At 34.4% G+C, this 22,964-nt stretch overlaps 1 protein-coding gene across 1 annotated transcript in view; it reads right to left on the bottom strand.

Moving 5' to 3' along the window:
- The window catches only part of DGKB (diacylglycerol kinase beta), a gene marked incomplete at its 5' end in the record, with an annotated part of 260,260 nt that overhangs the window by 63,841 nt on the left and 173,455 nt on the right, over nucleotides 1–22,964 (bottom strand). The window contains 2 exons of the mRNA XM_026036252.1: nucleotides 10,743–10,938; nucleotides 15,960–16,050. Coding sequence (XP_025892037.1) covers nucleotides 10,743–10,938; nucleotides 15,960–16,050 — 287 coding nt within the window. The remainder of the gene's footprint in view (nucleotides 1–10,742; nucleotides 10,939–15,959; nucleotides 16,051–22,964) is intronic.

Below are 22,964 nucleotides of genomic sequence, written 5' to 3'. Positions count from 1 at the left end.
CCAGGGAAAGAAGCACAGCTAGAAAATTTCTCCCCTGCAGGAGCCAACTATGGAGGCTATACATATGTAGTACAATTTAGTAAAAGAGAAATCACAACATATACAACAAATGGGAAAATCCACACGTACCTGGATTTTACAAGTATATATCTCTGCTTTACTGCTATTTTTCCTATGTCTAATTTCAAGGACTTCGGATGATGGTAATAAACCCTCCCACTGTCACATATGAAAGAGAAGCAGGGTGTTTGCAACTCTGTTGCCTGAAAATTGTAGGTCCAAAAATAGTTGGTGCTAAAGTTTAAATAACAATATAGAATTCTTTCAACCTTTCTACTCTCACTGTGTAAATGTGAAAGTATTGTAAATCTTGTTGACAGTTATTGCCATATCTATTGGCACACAGTCAGCAGCAGTTTGAAAAGTGTTGTACAGCATAGCTAGTGCCCATTACCTGTCTCCCTATATTTTCCTACAATTTATTTTCAACCCAGCAGGTAGCACCTCACAATGCCATTAATTTGTTGGGCAGGTCATACTTTCCAATTCACCTGACTTTACAACGTGTTCTTATAAACAACCTGGTGGTTGGCGATGCTTAACTGTATCAGGAGGGAGACTACAATTTAAAGGCAACAAGAAAAAATGGAACAGATCACTGAGAAGACATGGTATGACTAAATCTGGTTTCCTTTATGTTGGCTTATCATCAGTACAAGCACTCTAAAATACCAGACTTGTGCTTGGTCTCTGAAAAAACATGATTGAAGCAATACTAGCAGCAAGCACTGCTTTTTTGGTAGGTGTGCTTTGGACCCATGCTTTTGCTATGCAGTATTCTGTAGCAGATCAGGAAGACCATATGAAGAAAAGAAATGGAAAAAGGAAAAAAGCACCTTTAAATTCATCATAAGAATAGATATGAAAAAAACCTTTCTGTGCAAAGCAATTATTCAATAGAAAAATACTTGCAGGCTTCCTAAATATATTTACAGTTGTACATACCTAAATAGAAAAATACTTGCAGGCTTCCTAAATATATTTACAGTTGTACATACCTAAATAGTCTGATTCTCTGCAGAGTACGGAAAAAGATTAGAAAATTAATCAATTTAAAACAGATTGAAAATGACATTTTTGGTCTAATATATACTCTTCCTCATCCACAAACATGAATTTATCCTGTACATCCCACTTCTGTCTTGAGTAAAGCCAGAGTCTGTAYATCCAACATACCGGTCTTTCTGGTAGCCCTAATCAAATAACTGCTACCACAAATATTTTTAGAATATTTTACTTATCTTTTTATTAGAAGGATGAATGTGTCTATTAACTGCAGTTCCCTCTCCTGTTGTTACTCAAAATTGAATTGCTGTCAATACAATACCTTTCACAAACACTCAAAGAACTCGACATTTTATATTAACAAGTAATAGGAGAATAGAATGGATTAGAGGATATGAATATATGTTAAAGCAGCCAAAAATGATCAGCTAGGCTATTCTATTTTTATTTCTGAATCTTTCATCTTAAGGCACCTGGGGCAGGGTTAAGCGAGCAAACAATGTGAGTAATACACTCAGACATTCCCAGGGAATACTTGTCTGCCATTAAACAAATTGAATATTTTAGAATGGTTACTGCAGCTTTTTTCACAAAGGTCACAATATAAAAGCATATGTTTGGCATCAGAAAATACTACTATAAATCTAAACCATATAAGTACATATTTGATCACATTTAGCTTTCATTTTTAAAGGGATAGGAAACATCCACAATGCTCATATTGGAACAAAGTCTGAAAGGGTTAAAATGGTCTCAATCTTAAATGCATTCAACCTTTCTACTTTATTTTTTATCATTTGCATGTGTTTGCACTTTTTTCAACCCACCAATTCCTTAACTCACATAGGAATCTAAATTACAATAATCATATGCATTCCTTTCCCCAAGAAAGGAAACACCTGTTGTAGTCAGCTAATTGATGACTTTTTGTAAGTATTTAGAAGAAAAACTTCATAAGCAAAGGAACAAATGAATTATAAAAACAGTATGAAACTCAAAGAGTAGTTGCAGACAGCAACAGATGTTTCCACTTTGTCAATTAAAGAAAAACTCCTTACCAAAGTAGCATAAGAGAATATCGTTATTTTATAACTAAGATGAGTGCTTGTTTGTATTCTCACACTGGTCTAACACTTCTGCAATAATTGTTACTCATAAAATTTAAGCTTACAAAAATCTGAGAATCTGTTCTTTGTAAAAAAAAAGAGGGGKGTGTGTGTGTATGTGTGTGTGTGTGTACATAAATCAATGTAGAATATGGATCCAATGAAGAATTGTCTTTTATTTATATGCTGAACTAGACAAATATTGCACATTTATGTGAACACAAAATTTAAAATTTCAGTTAAACAGATCTGACACAGCTCTCTCTCTACATGCTTATATATATATGCTTATACCTATATATATGTGTATATATATATATATGTGTGTTTTTTTCTCATTTTTTCAGCTGTAGCATACAAAGTTTTTCCTCAATTACACTTAGGTATCGAAAAAAGTGAAATTCTGCCCTGTGCTGTGATACTTTATAATTCTTTGATATAAATCTGATAATTTCAGTAGAATTACTTCAAAGGGAGTTATGTCCTGTGTAAAGTGCATCCTATGTTTCTGTGCAAAGCCAACATTTGATGCTTGGCACAGTAAATTTTAAGTAACAACTACTCGCAGTATTAGCAAGCTCTGAATTGTAGACTCACCACAGCATAATATTGTCACCCTACTGGAAAGGCTGCCAACATACAGTAGCAGAGCAACTGTCGGAGAAAACACCAAYATGGATGGATGACACCAAGAAGCTTAGGAAAGAGAAGCCTCTCCTCTCATACAACAAAAGCTAATTATTACAGAGCTTTGCATTCTATAATTTTCAACCAAAAGTCATTCTTTTCACAGATAAACACCAGCAAAACTGTTGCCTTTAGTACTAAAAGTGAGGAGGGCAGATTAAAGAGCACTATATAAGTTTTGTATGTTTTACTATCATGAAAATGATATTCGTTACTGTAATGAGAAAAAGWAAAAAACAGTATCTTTCGAATTTTTTAAGATAAGAAATATGAATACCACACCTTAACTAATTATTTGGTTCTCAGAAAGGAAAGTATTGGGTTAATGAGGCCTCAGTGCCATGAAAGGTTCCCTGCTAAGCAGAATTAGGCACTGGGGTTCCTGTGGAGCAGGTCACATCACAAGTCTTCACATAAGACAAACAAGTCTTCTGTGAGGACAGACTGGACCACCACACCTCAAAGCAAGCCACAGATCCCGCACAGAAGGCACCTCCCTTGTTCCACATAAGACTAAATTTACTTTGACTGGTGCACCTTAGAGGGGCCTGGCCTGTTCTATGGAGCTGGCTGAAGAGCAGGGACTCAGTCACATCAGCAAGGTGCTACCTTTGCTACTTAGCAGATTAGCTGTGTCCCAGCAGAAAAATGCCTTGCCAAATAGGACTTGGCTGGCTACCTGCATGCTATATATGCACTATAGGTGCACCCTAGAAGAAGAAATAACGTCCTGCTTGCCAGGTAGTACTGACTGTGCTATCCCTCCCATCCTCACCTTGTTCTCTCAACAAACTAATTTACTTGGGCTTTTTTCATATAATAGCTAGAGTTAATTTCACCTACTGCATTTAAAGTCATGGGAGTTATACGTGTAAATCCCTGTACTTAGAGATAAGATAGTCCTTTATGCCATTTTAATCAATCTTTGTCATGGGTATGTTACTTAATAGCTCTGTCTTCCTATAGAAAATGAGCAACTTAAGGGAAATGAAACTTTTCAAAGATACATTTTCCTTCTGGCAGTCTGTGAAATACACCATAATTATCCTCTTTCGATGAATAATGCTTGAAAGAAAATGAACACTCTGTGCACCAAAAGGTATAATATAATGACAATCTCAATTGCCTTGTAAATAAAAGGAAATTGTTTTTCTACTATGATATATATTGCACAGAAACATACATACATACTTTATAAATATAAATCCAAATCAGACTGTCAATTCATTTTTCAAGCTGCTACTACTTCCTAATAATAATAAAAATCAGTATTTCACAGATATGAGGAACAGTATTTATATTTCTAAAAGATTTAAACTGTATTATGAATTATGGACTCCATCCCTCAAGTTGATGGGCTTGCTTGTATGAGTAAGGCTTTTTCTAAAGCACCTTTTCAGTAATACAGAGTATACAGTAATGTAGTATACAGAAAAAAGCAAGAACCTGAAGTTTCACTGYCATGAAGGAAAAAGAGGGACACAGGATTTTTTAATGGCATATTAAAATGTGCCTGTCCACATTCTTTTGTGAGGAAAAGCACTATCTTTACAGCTCAATAAAATGAACATAAATTTCCTTTTCAGATTTTGCAAACAAATGGGTACAAAGCAAAATTTAACTAAGGATATAAAACAAAGCAACATTTATCCCTTTTTCCTTCCAATGAATGTAGGTATGTAATAAAAGCAAGGACCCAAATCTATCAGATCTTCTGTAGCTAATATGAGGCTAAAGGCAGAATTTCTGCATGTGAATAACCTAATCTGTCTGCCAGAACCTAAGTATTGATTAAGGAAAATTTTATTTCTACATATAAGTCTTATTCAAGCCATGTTTACTGATGTCATCACTTTGCCAAGTTGAGTAGCTCAGCACCTTTGTCACTTCTACACGGTGTCTAAACATACTGTTAAAATAAAAGAAGTGGAAGTTTGCTAGCGTGATAGAACTGGAGGATGTTTAACTCTTCCTAAATTTAAGCTGTTGCCTCCAAATAGCTAACATACTGCTGACTTGTGGTAGCACATCACAGTATGAAGATTGCTGCTCCACAGCTTCTGGAGGGACCAGTAAGAGCTGGAAGTTGCTGTTTCAGCAGAAGCAGTTGATGGCTTCATCTTGCCTTTTGCAAAGAGCAGGTTCTGGATTCACAAGAATGCATGCTTTCCACAGGAGGTAAACTGGCAAGTTTTCCTTGCCCCTGCAGAGTCCTCAGCCTTGCCAAAGCCAGAAATCACCACCTTGCACACTTGTGAGCTACAGCGTGAAGCTGCTCCCAGAGAGGCAGCAGCTCCCAGCACCTGCTGCATTCCTGCTAGAGATATGGAGCAACCAGTCCAGCAAGGTAGCTTGTTACTGCTGATCAGCTGATGACTTTCAACTTGACAAGAAAATGCACAATAACCAAGGTCTGCAAGATAAATGCATACAAGGGAACTCGATATGCAGCTTGGCATTCAGAATTTCAGAGGTGACAACACTGCTGAAGTTTGGACAATACAGTCCAAACTAAAGATAAGAAAGGATATCACACCAACTGAGCACTACCCTATTTAAAGCACTGCCAATACCATAGTCTCCCAAACAGGCATTCCCCTGCTTGATCCCCTCCAGGGGTGTAATCCCTCCAGGATTCATGAGGGATGTAGGACACATCAGCACAGACCCAGAAGACAGAGCACAGCTTAGCTCAACAAGGCTCATCTAGCAGACAGGCAACTGGTTGCCATTCCTGCTTCAAGGACTGTTTATATATTTTATGAACTGCTGTCATGTGCAGCACATACAGAAATTCATCTAGCTGTCTAGTCAGCTGGAAGCAAGGTGTCTAACCTAGCCAGCAGTTAGGATCCCCTTATAGTAAACGGAGAGGCACCTCCAGGGAGCAATTTATCCTGCCTGTCTTAGACCCTTACACAGGATAAACACTCCTYTTGAAGTGACACTCTCTCTGTCTATTGACTATAGACTTGACTTCTAGACACTAAAGTCAGCTGAGATTAATGGCTCCCTAAGTTCGACAGTGCTCACAAGGATTTGATTTACCATATACAATATATGCTCATGTATTTTAACAAGAAAATCCAGACAGAAATATGTGATGTCTAGCTTAGAGCTTAAGTTTACATTTTAAAGTGTTCAGTGTGGTTCTGGGTGTATGCATGGACAGGGCAAAAACCTAGTGTGGATATATTTAGAAATTTATTTCAAACATTTTAAGAAGTATATGTATAAGAAGAGTTAATTTATTCATTCCAGGATTTTCTATACCGTTCTGGTTTCAATCAAGGACAGAAAGTAAAGTGCCGAAAACAAAACTTGAAAAATGATGGAAATTTCATATGAAGAAGCTTCTGCACTTTTTTTCTTTTTTTTTTCTAAACAAAGAGATCAGGTATATAATGAAATTAAATTAATGGGTGAGCCAAGCATTCAAAGAATTTTAGATTCATGCAACACTACAATCTGCTGCATATAGAAATTTCCTAAATTTACACTTCAGAAATAATATCCATGTATGTTTTATAGTAGCCTAAAATGAAATAATATTGGACTCTTCTCCTAAATTTCATTCATTTCATGTTTTGGCCTTGCATTTCCATCACCAATGAACAAATAGTCCTTTTTTAAATGGATATGCATATAGGTCTTCCTTTCTTTTTACCTTTTCTAGAAAATAAGGCACACTATCTTCCATTATCCTTTTAAATCCGACTTATTTTACTGTTTATTACATATTTGTTCCCTCTCTCCTTTTCAGATTTATGTGTTAGTTGAAATACTCCATACACATCTTTTTGGGTTCCTTTTATTAGGAACGGTGCATCAGTGTTAGATTTTTCATTCTTCACTCTTCTTACAACTAAAGACTTTCCCCCTTAAATATAGGAAGGCTTAAGCTGAAGTCATTTTCTTTGCTTATCTAACTCTTTAACAGCCAAAATTCAGCCATAAAAGCTGTCTTCCTCTTCATTTTTTTCTTAAAAAAGGAAGAGATTTTCTATTACTGTGCATGCTGCATCCTACTTTCTTGGATTCATTGTTCTTTTTCAACTGCTTTCCACAGAAATATCACAAAAACAACCCTGCGAAGCCACCATATATATGCTGTTTGTATCTTTGTTTTGGATACAGACATGTACCTCAGCTTTTGGAGAGGCTCTTTCTGCAGAAGGACTGTAAGTGTTTTGCAAGATGTCTCAAATACTAGATGGTGTTTATGCCAGACTGTAGCCTATTTTAATGATTCTGAGCCTACCTTAGGAGAGTGTGTAACTATTATTTCTTTTTTATGTTTCACTGATTTGCTCACTGGTTTTCTTTGCTGAGATATATCTATTAGAATTCTGAATTTCAAACATATTACCACAGGTTCTTAAAAATATTATGATTAACATAAACTAGTTTACTTTTTTCTTCTCTCTAAAGGAGTGTATATAACCCACAACACTGATTAGTAAAATTGGTAGAACTGGATTATACCAGGATTGTTTGTTTCCATCAGCTATATATGTGTACATCCTAAAATAGGATTGTCAAGGCAGCAAGTAATTAAATGACTTTACTTAGATGYTCCAGCAAACCATGTTGTTTCTGTAGCTGAATGTCTAACACAGACTAGTTATGAAAAAGCTATTTTTAATTATTTTTCTCTGTAACATGTTAATGGTTATCTTTCCTTAGACTGGAATTTCATACCTAATGAGTATGGCATTTTTTTTTTCCTCTTCTACTAGGTACAGATCTTTTGGGATGCTCTAAGGCCTTCACAGTTTGCATTTCTCCTATTTTTGACTATAGTAAACTGTGTATACAGATTATTTTATTCCTAAAACTTCTGCATTTCCATTCAGAAATTCATAATGCAGTTATTAACTGAGATTTCTTCACAGAGTTATTGAATTATCTTGATAAGCTTGGTTTATGCCCAGATGCTGTCACATGAATGTACATTGTCTTGAATCAGTCTGCCAGTCTAGCATACAGCTAAATAAGAGCTCGTTGCAGCTCCCCCAACAAGCAAGCCTGTCTGGTTTAACTACTTAGTTAAGTATCACTGTGCCACATGCTGTACAAAGTAAATAGGAAGAAATATCCTTCCACCAAAAGATTTATAGATTAAGGTCTTTTTTGCATTAATACTAATGTTTAAAAACTTTGACTAGTGTCCACTGAGGTGACTCTACTGCTTATCCAAAAMAAGTTACCGGTCCATGTTTGCATTAAAAGTTTAAGACTGTAACTTAGTGAAGATATCCCATTTCTAGACTGGGTTCTGATCACTTCAGCAGTGAAAGCACATCAAAGTACAACAACATTTTCCCCAAAGGAATCCCACTCTATTAAAAATATATTAGACAAATTTTCAWTTTTTTTTATCATAAATACTAAATACAGAAAGTAAAAGTTTGAAAATTGTATTTAGTATCTCTAGGAAGATCATTTTACTGTTTAACTCCTAACAGAAGTGGTATATATTTTATGGAAGATGTTTTCATTATTCATCTTATGTTTTGGATACCATTTCCAAATGACAAGTAGCTCAACTATTTACATTTACGTATCTGAATTTATACTTGAGCTTATATGCAGTATGTTCATCTTTCTAAAACACTTTTTTTTTGCATTTTTCAATATTTGTGTACATCCAAACAAAAATCCTATCCAAATAATATTCAAGGACAGTTCACAATTACAACTGAGATTCTGCACTCGGGAAAAAAAAAAAAAAAAAAAAAACAGCTGTGGATAAATATTCCATAGATATGTACATACTAGGAGATGAAGAAAGCAATAGAGAAACCACACTGCAAGTGGCATAGTCATAAAATGAAAATGCTACCTAAAACACACCCCTGCACAAACTTCAACACACATATATAGTTAACTTTATTTATTATTATGAATTGACTATAGATGAGAGAAATTTTCATGACATTTTTAATTTAAATGAAAGAAAATCAAAATCTGATTTCTACCCTAAAAGCATCTGTTGAAAGATAGTTTCTTCTGTAAATTGTAACAGAACAGTTACAATAAAATACAGTTTCAGTGCTGCAGTGACAAGCATTAGTGACAGGACTAAAACTGAATATAAACACTACTGCAGAYCCGAATATAAGTGTTAGTTTTTAAGAATAAATCTGATTGAGCAATATCTAAATGGAAAACTAAAAATGTGTGTTAGACTACAGATTCCCAGAAAATATAGTGTATTGTTAGACTGAGTTCCTCAAAGTTGTATTTGTATCTGAATATGTAAGTAAACAAACAAAAGTTAACAAACAGGTGTGCATTTAACCTTCTGTCCCCATCCAACAAGACATATTTCTGCACAAGGCATTATCATTCTGCAAAAAAAATCTTTCACACTAAAAGTACACAAGCCTAAGAAAACAATCATCCTAGACAACAGCTAAGGATATACTTGTCTAATGCTAGTGAAGGAATTGTATTACCTGAGAATAGACAGGAAGTCAGCTGTTTCCACAGTGGATAGATTTAGATTAATCAAAGCTCTTTGATAAACCTAGACTTAAAATAGATTGAATTCCATTATTCAGCAATATTCTTGAATACAGAGATGAAAAAGCTTATTCTAACCTGCGTACCTATTCTAGCTGGCAAAATTAGAAGGCTTCTCTTTGCAATATGCAATAGGAGTGGATCCATAGAACAAATCATTTTGTCCTTAAAACCTGATGTCCATGCTACTTGTGCTTTCAGGTTTTATAGAGGGATAGTAAAATATACTGAAGTAGTAGGAACTTAGCATTTCATAAGACTTCAGTTGATAGAGCATTTTGGTAACTTGCTCGGAGTTAAGGAGATCATACTGCAACTTGCCAAAACCGAAAGAAACCCTTGAGTCTTAGCACYTACTACAGTCTCCAGGTCATAGAAAATTATTATTTTTTTAAGGCTATCTCAACTAAATAAATTAGCTAAATTAAAACCATGACATATTGTGATTAACTAAGATATAAACGGTGACTTTAAAATTACTGCTCATAGGACACAAAAAATAAGTTATCTGAGCTAGAAAAAGGATTAAAATAAAACTTGAAATATTTAAATCCTAACCTTGATTCAGTCTATGAATGTCCTAACAACCAAAGCAAAAGCTGCTCCTTTCCACAGGACAAAAMCTAAAGAGAAGTTTGGTACTTTGATCCCTTCGTATGAGGAGAACCTTTGCTGCATATTCTGTATAATTTCTGATGTTTTATGGTGTGTTACAATACATACTACCCAGTTTGTATAGCTATAGTAGAGATTATAATTTATTGTAAYGTTTCCTCAGAGGTTGTGATTAATAATAAAATTTACAGAGAAAATTCTTCTTATCAACAGAAAAGCATATGCGCCTTCAAAGGAAGGATCACTCCCAGGCAAGATACAGTGTATAGAATCAAGAATTGCATACAGCATCATAGCATGGTAGCATCAAATGTGTAGACAGCTTCTTCTTAGCATTAAGCAGTTTTCCACAGCCTGTTTTCTTAGGACAAAGTTTGTTGGAAAAAGGGAAAGATTGTGCCTAATTTTTATGCATATTGACACTTACGGCTAGCATTTTTTTTTGACTCTGAAACCTGCAGGCATTTTTTGATTGAATATAATAGAAGCAAACAGTGCCACATACTGTGCTTACTCTGTTTTACATGTAATATCCTAAGAAAGGCAGGTTGGGGAGTATTTAGATTGCTATTGTCACCATGTCTTTTCTCCAGCACTTGCCATCAGAAAGCTAAGCACACCCACAAAAAGAAATAGCTAAGAACTATTCATCTTTACTCTTGAGAAGAGGCAATACAATTGCAATTAAATAACAGAGTTGATTTATGAAACCAGGTAGCCTATATTAATCCGTAAGCTTACCTTGGCATACAAACTTCAATTCCTTGGCATCTGTGACAGTTGTTCTTTTATCTGACCTCTTCTTTTCTGTCCGGCGATGGCTACGTCTTTTCTTTGTCTCTCCCCAGAGATTTGACCCGCCATGCATGCTTGGGATGTTGAGAATGGCAATTCCTTCCAGAGAAATATTGATTAAGTCTAGCTGAATTCCATCACACTGATTAGCAAGGGGAGAAAAAGAGTAAGAGAGAGGGAGAGAGAAAGCAGTAAAAGAGAAAGAAAAAATCAGAACGTTCTACCTACCAGCTTTTTTTCTTTAGCAATTCATTGCTCTACGCACTGTTAATGGTTTATTTCAGATTTGCACCTAAAATATATATTTATATCTGGAAAAGAGGTATGAAATATGAATAGATCCTCATTCAGCAGGCAAAACATGATTATTATTCAGCCCTTGATTGCTTGATTAAGTGTGGGACCATTTGGTAGAGCCAGACTGTTATTTGATGTGTACTCATTGACCCATACGAAACATATTTGTGGATTCACTGCAGGTTCTAGCAGACAAACAAATTTATGGCAAAAATTGCCACTACAATAACTGGTAATTTTTTTGTTGCTTCTTCTTTCAGCTAAATTGTCTATCTTAAGATTTTATAATGACAATTGCCATTATAGTAGATGATTCTCTTTCGCATGAAAATTCATGTAAAATATTTTACATACACATCACAGAATTTCTGGTTATGTTTAATATATATAGCTTAATGGAAATGGGTTTTAGCATAGAATAGTCCACAGATGTTACTGTCAATTCAAAGGCAAAAGTTGCACGTTATGTAGTGCTTGCAGGAGATACTTGTAGGAGACTGGACTTTAACTTACAGAGTCTGTTTGAAGTCAAACTGTCACACATTCTCAGCTGGCAGAACAGCCTCCACTGAGAAAAAGAGACTCAACTTTGGTTACTACATTTGGGAACACATTTGAATATGCATGCGGAAGGCAAGTATCCAGACCTAAGCCAAAGGTCCCAGGGTTCACTTTCTTATTAAAGAAACTTCATGCCTCACAACATAGCTAAAACACAGAGATATTCTGGCAAGTCACATACCTTATTATGTATAAACTGCATATTTTAATGCATTAGTTCCTACTCCTTGAGTGTACAACTTGAGCATTGGTAGGGGTTTTTCAGGCCAGTAGAGGCTCCAGTCATGCATTTAAAATTGATTAAGAGCCTTACTTTGTAATTCCAATATACAATAATCAGGAAGAAAACTGGAAAAATAATTAACCATGCTTCAGTAATAGTCCACTGACATCTTACAGCTTGCTGCTCTGTGGGTCACTGGCACTTTTTCTCTCTGTTTATCTAAGACTTTATTACACAGCTCACAAATAGCTACATATATTTATTCATTTAATCTGAACTTACTCAGACCACAAATCATAACTATTTTATAATGCACACTTGACATTTTTCTAATTCTTCTGACAGATTTGCAAATCTAGAAAGAAAACAATTTCAATATTAAGATTTCTATTTCAAACTTGATCTTTCAGAATTATATTTTAAACCCCTGGATTTTATTCATATAGTAGACTTTTATAATGAAAGGACACGTCTGGAACTCAGTTGGCAGTTGTGGCAGCAAATGTACTTGAAAGTTTTTTAAAAATAAAAATGATATGGTTCTTCACTATTATTTTGGAAGTGAATCCATACTTTTTTTCCTATATTTTATAGGTATTAAATATTGAGATGATTTATTGTACTAAAAATTCTGCTCATGTGTATGCTCACTTACTGCTATACATTCTAGATAAACAGATATTAATTTCATAATTAAAAGTAATCTTGTGTAAATACCCTGCAGGCCTCAATGAATCAAACACATACTGTGTGTCAGGCCTCCCACTGTCTTCAAGTGGAATGTACTGGCTGGATAATTAGATAGTACATATTTTTTAACCTTATTTGCATGCATATTATATCTTTTGCACACTGACAAGCAGCAGTAACAACAAAAGTCAGATTACCACAGGGAATTCCCACAAAGAAGTCTTCATTCCTTATAATTTGCAGCCTAAATTAAAATAATTTGATCTTTGACAAGGATGAAATGTCAAGCAGAAGGGGGTCCTCTACAAGCCACGGCCTGTGGCTTCTGAAATCTGCCTAATTTATGTCAGTCACTTCTTAATACATATTTAAGTATTACACGAGAAAGATGATAAATATGCAATCTGACACCTTTGGTATTTCCCTGCTGTTAATTTATAAAGGTCTGGCGTCCCCCAAACCGATTGGAATTATTTAAATAAAAGAAGGCTTGTGAAATAGGATGGCGGAGGGTCTGGCTTCCATTTTCACTCAATATTGAACACAGCAGGTAGTACACTGAGACAATTATTTGCCTCGGCCTCAGAGTCCCACGGTGATGAGGAACTTCCCAAATTAGTAAAGGAGTATTTCTTTTGTTCATACACAGACAAGAAGTTTGCACTACAGGTACCTTGCGCTATCCTGACACATTCATATGCTACAGCAGCACAGTGCAGATGTGCCCTGCTCCTTTATTTTATTTTATTTTATTTTATTTTATTTTATTTTATTTTATTTTATTTTATTTTATTTTATTTTATTTTATGGAATACAAGGACGCTGCCAAACATTAAAGCATATTTTTAAAATACAGAAACCACATTTTAAGAATAAACTACAGTGCTTCCCATTCTCTTTTTTGGGGGGGTGACTGGTCCCCTTTTTGACATTATCATTTACATTTCATTCACTATATTAAAACTTCTCTAGGTTGAGAACATAGCTGTGCCTGTAAACAGGTGAAAGGCTTTGCTGTCCCAGCAAGTGCAACAGTATGCAAAAGAACATAACCTCTTTCCCCCACCGATTACTACGAGGAAATATCCTATGTTTCCTCTGGTTCTGTGGTGCTGTTACAGGTCTGCAGGGATGTCCCACACCATCTCCACTTCTACTGGGTCCTTGCCTTGTCTAGTTGTCTGCTTCACGCACTTCACTTCTCTTTTTGAAGGGGAAATAAAGTGTAAACTGGTAATCTATAAAGTCTTAAACCTCATTTACTAACACAGTATGTTTAAAATGCACTATTTTTTTTTTCCTTTAAAATCTATGAAACCTCATCACCATTTTAGATCCTAATTTGGGAAAATATGCCTTATTTTGTTTAAGATCTTAGCCTACACTACTTCTCACCCTTACCAAATAGACAAATTTTCCTGTATCTTAAATACAGAATTTAGTAGATGAATTTAGTGATCTGCATCTCAAACAGAAGAATAAAAGGATTTAAGACGTGTATCAGGAAAGCCAAGCTTAGTCAGTCTWGAAATCAAATATGTGGCTGAACGAACAACTGCCTGCAGAATTCTTCATTGTCTTCTCCCAGCTCAGAGATACAGATCCTTAATCTCCATGCACTTCGTTCATTCAAAAATTGAGTGCAGAACATATGCATTCTGTGTGCAGTTCATTAAGAGTGAAAGGTGGTGCAATTCTTCAAGCTCTCATTTACAGCAGCACCCCAAAGCTCTGAACAAGGGGCAGCAGATTTAAATATCTGATGAGAACATCATTGTACCCAAGTATTTATAATATAAAAATGAGGAATGTTAAATAAATACAAGCATATTAGTAAGCATTGCTTGCTTATTTATAATTTGCTCATTATAATGCCCCTAAATGACCTCTTCCTAATATTCTTCTGTAAAAATTTTGGAAACTGTTTCCCATCTGATTTGCTTGCTTTCCTAATTGTAGGACTAATTATAACAGCCAGCACAAATGAAATGAATATTAATAAATATATCTTAAATATTATCCATGCAATAATTTTATTGGTATTAATTGTTAATAGTAATAAACTTGCATCAGCAACATCATTCATTTGTAATTATGAGACATGAACAACATTTTATCACTCAGTGGCTATTGACAGATGACTAAAGAAGAACTTACCTTATTAAGTGTTAAACTATGCAAAATTTTAGCATGATATAAATATTTTTTTGGAAAATTTGCTCTTCAATTTGTACTTAATCATATACTTAACCTACAGGACATTCAAATCAAATCCAATCAGTACGGGTAACCAATCTTTCCAATAACTAATCAGGCAGTTCTCAGGCTTCATTTTTGAATGCAAATGTGTGAAGTACTCTTTTGGAAAGCAAAATCAGATTTTATTTTGTTTTGTTTTTAAATGAATTTATCTGAGTACTTATCCATTTTAAGAAGAAATATAACAACAGATATCAAAGTCTGTTATAGCATAAGAGACTTACAATTTCAATCTCAATATCCTCTTTTCTACTGTCATGATTCTTTCAGACCATTTAAGTGCTTCATCAGGCTTTAACCAGACTAACAGCTCTTATCATACCTTTCAGGCTGTCTCATACAACTATACAAACACCCATTTGACATGCAATTTCTCATAACTATTGGTAGAGAAAAGCACCATAATCCTGTTGAGAAACAGCTTCATTATTTAACTTAAATTCCCAAGTTTGTAGCTTCAATCATTTTTCATTTATTTTTAGGTATCACTGCCCCCCTCAAACAGTTTGCCTAATGAAGCCACTTATCACTTATTCTACCAGTCATCAAAGCAGCAGTATCACATTATTTTAAATTCCTTTTTTTTTTTTCTGTAACTATCCTGTGTCTTTTCAGTTAATGTTCAGTGTATAATGGAAAGATGACCCCTTGTACAGAGAGAGAAAAGATAGTTAATGAAGGGGAATGATTCAAAAAATATATATATTCTTTAACCTTTATTCAGAAAAGTAAGTACAATTTTAGGGAATTGAGTTTTAAAGGTTATAAAAACTTGGGACCTAGACATAATAAGATTTTTTTTTATTTTAATCCTGCAGCAGCTTCCACTCCCTACAACAGTCTTTCATTTTTCCATCTGACCTAGCCACACTACCTATTGATTTCTAATGTTATAGTTCACCTCTTGACCTTGTCTACAGTATTAAGACTTCACTAATCATCAAACTGAACTTTGATCCAGTGTTCAGGGCTACACTACAAATAGGCATGATAAAAATAATATTTTGGAATATAGGGTCGAGAGGATGTGCATTGCTTTGCCTTGTTGGACTCAGGCACTCTGCTCCCCTGCTCCCTACATTTCAGGCAAACTAGTGACATTTCAAGGATAAAGGCAACAATTAATTTCTTACTTCTATTTCTACAGATTCATGCAGCTTCTTACAGGTGGCTGAGAAAGTTTCTGAAGTGCCAAATTCAAAATACCAAAATTTGTTCTTCATTCTGAAAAAAGAAAAAGAAAAGAAAATGAAAGATCTTATTCACTACCAATATGTGACAAAAGTGATCATTCTGTCTTCCAATATAAGTAATGGCAAAGGCTTGGGAACATGTGACATCCCATTTGAAATAGATGAGCTCATAATTTTCAAAGCTTAAATGTTGGTGTCAAGCTGTATGATATCCCCTAAAGGGATGACAGGAATGTGTTGAACTGACAGGTTCAAATGTACCCTTGACTTTTCTTTTCCAGTGACTATCAGAATATTTTTTGTCACTTAACCAGTGACATGCCTCATAAAAATGTATTGATTTTATTTCATGTCTTACACCTACTATATGTTTTCTGATTCACAGTTAAAATCTATCTTGCAGAGTACTATTATGTATGAGCAGGGTGCTCCCTGCATGAAGAAGAGCTAGGACAAAAATGTAGCTTTCTCTAAACTCTGTAAGTAGTTATTGTTTATGACAACAGACATCAAAGAAAATAACTTTTACACACCTAACCTCTTCAGGTATTTTGCAATAGGAGAGTTGTACTACCATACAGTTAACACATAGGCACATTTAAAATTGGTGATGGAACTTGTAATTCAGATTCTACAGAAAAATAAATTCACATATAAATGGTACTAAATTTCTTAAGTTATCATGACAGTGGCAAAGATTACACTTTTTTCATTCTTAAATACATAAGAGGCTGCACTTCTGTCTCTAGAACTGTTACGTAGTGTTAAATACAATCAGGACATCATTTCATATAATTAAGTGTAGTTTTGTGTAACTATTATTCTGTAGCAGAAAGAGAAGCAAAACTAAAAAAGACTCTAAATTAGACTTCATTATTAACATTTAAGAATCAGATATGAACACAGCATATCCACTTGTACAAATTATTCTCTGATAAATACACATCATGGTGTGCTTGAGCTGTAAGTGGAGAAGAGCAAAATACAGATATATATAACTGTCAAACATGTCAGCAAGAATTATAAACTCTATTGGTAGGTATTTCAAACAAAAAACCTAAGTCTACTTAGCAACTCTTCAAGTCACAGCCATGCACAGGCACTGTGGTGCCTGCCATTCTCAGAGACCTGCTAGGAGCCTCAAGGTGTCCAGCCCTGCAGCTGTGTACAGTGGGGAATACCTACACAATAACAGTGTGATTTCTGAAAAAAATATCGTACAACCATTTTCAGAGGCTTTTCCAAAGAAATTCTGGCAGACTTATGTCACGAAATGAGTGTGCGTGGTGGTGAGTGACACAATGCACTTCACAATGAGAAAAGTTGATTTAGGAATTCAGAAAAATACTTTTTTATTTCTTTTGATTCTGTTATTGAGTAAGATTAACAAGCCTTTGTATATTCTCCTTTGAGAGCTTTTCTCTTGACATTCAGTTATTTTTACCACAAATGATTTCTTTTCTTTACTGCAAAACATGCTTTAAATTGACTTCTCAACCCTGTATATAACAATTTTTTTACTTGCAGAAAGCTAAACCAGACAGATACCTTTTAGAATCATTTGGGGTCATTAAGAATATAAAGAATATATAGTGTCAAATTTATTTGTTTGTTTGACARTGCACTTCAGACCAGTAAGTAAAAAATTGTAGAATTATATGTTAGAATTATATTTATATGCACTAATCATTTTTTGATTGTGAACACATTTCTGATCATTATCATATACCCAGAAGATTCTATTACACCCCCATATATACACTTCTGAGCTTGTCCTTTTACTAGCCAGAGACATAGGCTGGACCTCTTTTGTAAGGATAAAATGACAACCTATTTGATAACCTTTTCAGTACAAATAGATACAAATAACTTTTTTCTTCATTTTTGAAAGAAATTACAACTTGCTTCACCAGCCATGAAACAAATTACAGGTTATTATATTTCTGTTCAAATATATAAATATTTTTATATAACAGCAAATTACTTGAGCTTTTCAGCAAATTACTTGATCCTTTCTCATGGATAAAAACAAACAGAAAAGTAAAAAAAAAAAAAAAAATACAGAGAAGAAATGAATACAAAGTATACTAATTTTCCACAGGCAGAAGTGATCTTATCTCTGTGTTAAATGCACTGTTTTGTATAACAGACAAAAACTTCTCTAAATTCATATCTTTCACTTGTACTACTCTTTCAAATAGGTGAAGCTTATCTACCTTATCAATGACAGCAGCAAATAGCAGAAMAGCCCATTTAGAAGATTAACAAACTTTTCTCATTGCCATTCTCATTTCTTTCACAATGGTGTAAGTAAATTTTAGACTGGTAAACAAATGCATATTTAATGATAATTTTGCAACAGTAAACCAGAAAGAAACTGAATCATGGGCTATTGTCATGTGTATTTTTCCCTGCTAGACGAGCTGATAACTTAGAATTGTTCCAACATTTAATAAAAGATTATCAAAATAAAAGTGAATCTATTCCAGAAACAGAAAAATCCCCAAACACAATATGAGACTTTTCTATAAAACAMTGCTTTTGTTAGAATGGGAAAGCAAATAGCTTATTTTATAAGAAAATGTATTTGCATATGCTTCAAAGTACATACCTAAATTCTTAACAGACTTCTTGACTGAAAGTACAATATAAATAAAAGATGAATCATGATTAAACACTGACTCAACCCGATCTAATGATGCTATTGGATTACAGTATGCCAAGACACATACAGATGTAGCAATGTAGCAATAAAGAAAAAGCTGTACTTCTAGAACTTAAGTACTTTTGTTGGTGGTGGTGTTCTTGCCAGACCAGCATTGGATAGCTTTCTCATAAGTCAAGTGATCTTATTCAAAAGGATCAAACAAATTTGCAATAGAGAATGAAAAGGTTATGACTGCCATTTTGTGTAATCTTTCTGTGCTGTGGATAAATACTAGGCTTTTTTTTCTACTAAAAACAACTGTTACTCTTGATAAACTAAAGAAAAGTAGAGACAACTGTTTCACCAAATAATCAGAAAAAGTTCAGCTAGGGTGAATATTTCTCAGAAAAAGTTCAGGCTAATATTTGGTAATCAAGATAAAATGATCAAAATAGTCTGTAATATAGGTTTGCTCTATTATCAGTTAATCAGAAACYCCCCTACTGCTAAAACTATTTTATATAACCTTTCTGATTAAGCAATTACAAGACATATCATTGAAAAAATGTCCTGTATCTAAATATGGAAATGGTAAACATTTTATTCTACATCTGAAGAGCATTGCAGTATGCACAGTCCCTCAGAACATATATAACAATAGATAAGCAAGAGGCTAGTAACAAGAGGACTTTAAAGGTTTAAAGGGGCAGTACATTGGGGCAATCATTTATTACTGATTTTAYATGTTTAACATCATTTCCATTGCATTTTATTTATATTTCCTATATGCACCTATATTTCCTATTTGTACATTTCTTACTTATACTTCTTATATTATGCTTATTTACATCCTAAATTAATTACACAGTATAAAGTGTACAAAGTGACATGGGATAAAAAGTTCTACATCAGGAAATATCTGACTCCTCTTTTTCTCAACATTTCAACTGAAATACTYTGAATCATTTTTGAAAATGACACTGAGTAAAAACATGTGTTTTTATACAAAAAACACATATACTTTGAAGTGTTTTAGGTTTAGTACTGTAATAGCCTTGCATAAAGAATATTATTCGGGCCACCTGCAGGAAAATACATACAGAATTTCACTGTATCATGATCATTTTGGGAAAGAGCTCTTGGAAAACTTTGAACATTCTCACACAGCAGAGAAAAAGAGCTAACTTTTATCTGTAGTTTCTATCAAGCCAACATCTATGCCATTCGTTCACCCGTGCAAACTACAGAAACTTTGATACAAGACACCACTACAGTTCTTAGCTTTTCTCAGCTAATTCCTTGAAGAATCCACCCCCCACAAAGCAACCTCTACCACAGACCTGCACAGGAATTTCCTTTCACGTAGGAGCATTTGTGCTTTGCTGCTTTGTTTCCTCCATAAACCATACTGATCCCCCAAGGTTAATCCCTAAACTCTATGTGCTTATAAGAATAAGTACCATTGCCTTTTTATTTTGTCAGTCAATGTCAAGAGCTGGTCTCAGTCTGTATCATAAACTCATAAAAATTTTCAACACAAAGCTCCCCTTTCAAGAGCACTTCATGAACAAGAGCATGCAAAATATAATGCAGTTTTAAAAAAAGAAAAAACAGATAACCCYTTTTTTTTTTTTYCYYCCMRRRGRAAAAAAAAAAAAAAGGTGGGAAAGAAGTCTCACTGAGTGGATACTTCACATCCTATTCACTACAAAAATGGCAGAAATGTGAATAAATGAAGGTGTGAGACAGAAAGATATATTTCCACAGTAGAGAGATGTTCAAGGACAGAAAGTGGCTGAGAAGTCTATGTGAAAAAATGGAGATCATCACCAGGGAAAATAGAGGGCTCAAAGAGAGGGAAGAATGAGAAAAAGATAGGAACCTAATTTCAAAATATATTGAGCTTCTGCTAAACTGAAAGAAAAATGAGGATAAAATTGAAAATGAGTGGGGAAAAAAAAGGAAAAGAAACCTAAAAGGTGCACAAAAGTACAAACATACACTTCTGAAGTCTGAAAACATAGACAGTAAAGACTAGAAATGAAACTAGGAATGCAGAAAAAGTCATACGGGGCAAAAAAATTAAATGCATGTAGGATACAGGATGGGATACAGGATACAGCTGGGAATAATCTAACTCGAGAGGAGGTTTATTTATTTAAATTCAGACTATGATCATCTAGGCTATGAAGGAAAAASCAATACAAAGAGAAAGGAAGAAAAACAAAAATGCCATATTTGGGAGAGAAAATTACCTATGATTAAAAAAATACCCTATTTATGTCACACTGTAGTTGTCTGCTGCTGACACAGTTGGTGCTCTGCCTTACTAGAGTTTTTACTATGGCATTTTTAAAAAATCAGCACAGAAAGTTTAGTGCTAGTTAACAAATTCAATGAATAAAAAGTTTGGCACAGAGGAACAATTGCAACAGAAGCAGCTATAAAAGTGTCCATTCCAGCTACTGGGAATAAAAGTGTCTGGGACCTCAACTATTTTATTTTCCTCAGGTCTTGGAAAAGTCTTCCTAGTCTTGCTGAAATTGCAGCTTTTGGTCTATTGAGTCCCAGYCTGTGTGACATAAGAGTAAATGAAGTAAAAAATATGTCAGGGTGATTGTGCTTTGAACATGGCAATAAAATGTGTTGGTATGGATTTTATCTAATTAAATAAATATCTAAAAATCTGATAAAATAAAATAAAATAAATTAAACTTCAGCTGCTAAAAATACTTTAACATTTACTACAATTTTATATAAAGAATACTTTTATCAAGTCCTGTCCTTCTCACAGAAGTTTTCAATAGACAACATACTTTCCATCTTTTCTCACTGTTCATAAATCTATTATCTAGGTAATTTTATACTTAGGTAAAAATGATTTCACTGCAGCACATAATATATATTAATAAGAATGTATGACTTTTTCTAATGTTCTTCTTTTCTTTCCACTTCTGTCTTAACAATCATATAATTCCTGTTCTGCTTTATAATGAATCATACGCAAAGGTAAGGAAATAGCCAGTGGAGATGCACATCCATAAGAGATTTATGTGTGACTGGCATGATGTTAATAGGGACGTCTTTGTCAATTTTTTCTTTTTCCATTACCAACTGCACTTATGGCATATCTAAGTGCTAATCTCTTATGGTACATAGCATAAGCAGAGATTTTATAACTAAATCTAAAAAAGCTAAAATTCTGAAAGAATATCTCCAGTTTTACACAATAAATACATTAAAATTTTAATATTATCATATAACAATACCACAAGTAGACGGAAAGTTACAGTCTAAAACCTTATCCTATTAAGTAAAATTTTGAGACTATTTCCTCCTAACACTAATTAGTTTTACCATTACTGCTGCAAATCTACTTTTCTGCGGTGCCAATCTGCACTCAATTTTCTCTCCTGGTTTACAGCACAGTTTTGCACTGCAGCTTTCACTGGAGTATGCAGCTGCTCTGCAATCTCTGCTGCCCACTTACTTGCTCAACTCTTTCAGTGTTCTGCCCAGTGTTCTCCAAAATGTCTATAGCTACTCAAAGAGTTAACAACCATCCTTCCCCACCTCTCTCTTTCAGTTCTACTCCTACCTTCATCTGGGCTCTCATCCATCAGTCTACTCTTGGACACCCTGTCAACTCCAATCATTTTCAGTAAAAAACATGAATCATGACGAGTTGTGAAAAAAACTCACAGATCTGAGTGACTGGGCAATAAAATCAYAGATTAAATGTAACGTGGATAAAGGCAGAGTGATACTTAGAGAAAATAAGAAGAAAATAATGTTAATTTTCATGATGGGCTTTCAATAGGCTTCAGGGACAAGGTCTTGGGCTTACATAGTTGAGTGAAATATCAGAGCAGTGCTAAATGGTATTTACATACACTGAACTGTGATGCTGAATATTATCCATGGTTTTTCTCTCTCCAGATAGAAGGAGAAGGAGAAAGAGAGAGAATAAAAGTATACGGTAGAATTGGGGAAAAAGTCTGAAGAAATAAAACAGTGATGAGCAAAATAACTGTTCAGTCTAGAAAGGTGCTAAGTGAACTAGATAAAACTGAGCTCTCTAAAATTGTCTGTGCAGGGTGGAGGATGAATAGGGAATAACTGATCACTGTCTCTCCCAAGAATAAGCTAGGACACACGAAATGGAGTGAGAAGTCAGTAGATACAGCAAACAAAAGGATTCTTTAAACAGTGTGCAGTCAAGATACTAAACTCTTTACTATACGATTATGAAAGATTACTTCACTTCAAAAGGGACTGAAGAAATCTGTAGACTAGTC

The sequence above is a fragment of the Nothoprocta perdicaria genome, unplaced genomic scaffold, assembly GCF_003342845.1.
Source record: "Nothoprocta perdicaria isolate Ctin4 unplaced genomic scaffold, notPer1 scaffold_173, whole genome shotgun sequence".
NCBI lineage: Eukaryota > Metazoa > Chordata > Aves > Tinamiformes > Tinamidae > Nothoprocta > Nothoprocta perdicaria.
Note: the sequence above shows the minus strand (reverse complement) of the source record. Positions and strands in the feature narration are given on the sequence as shown.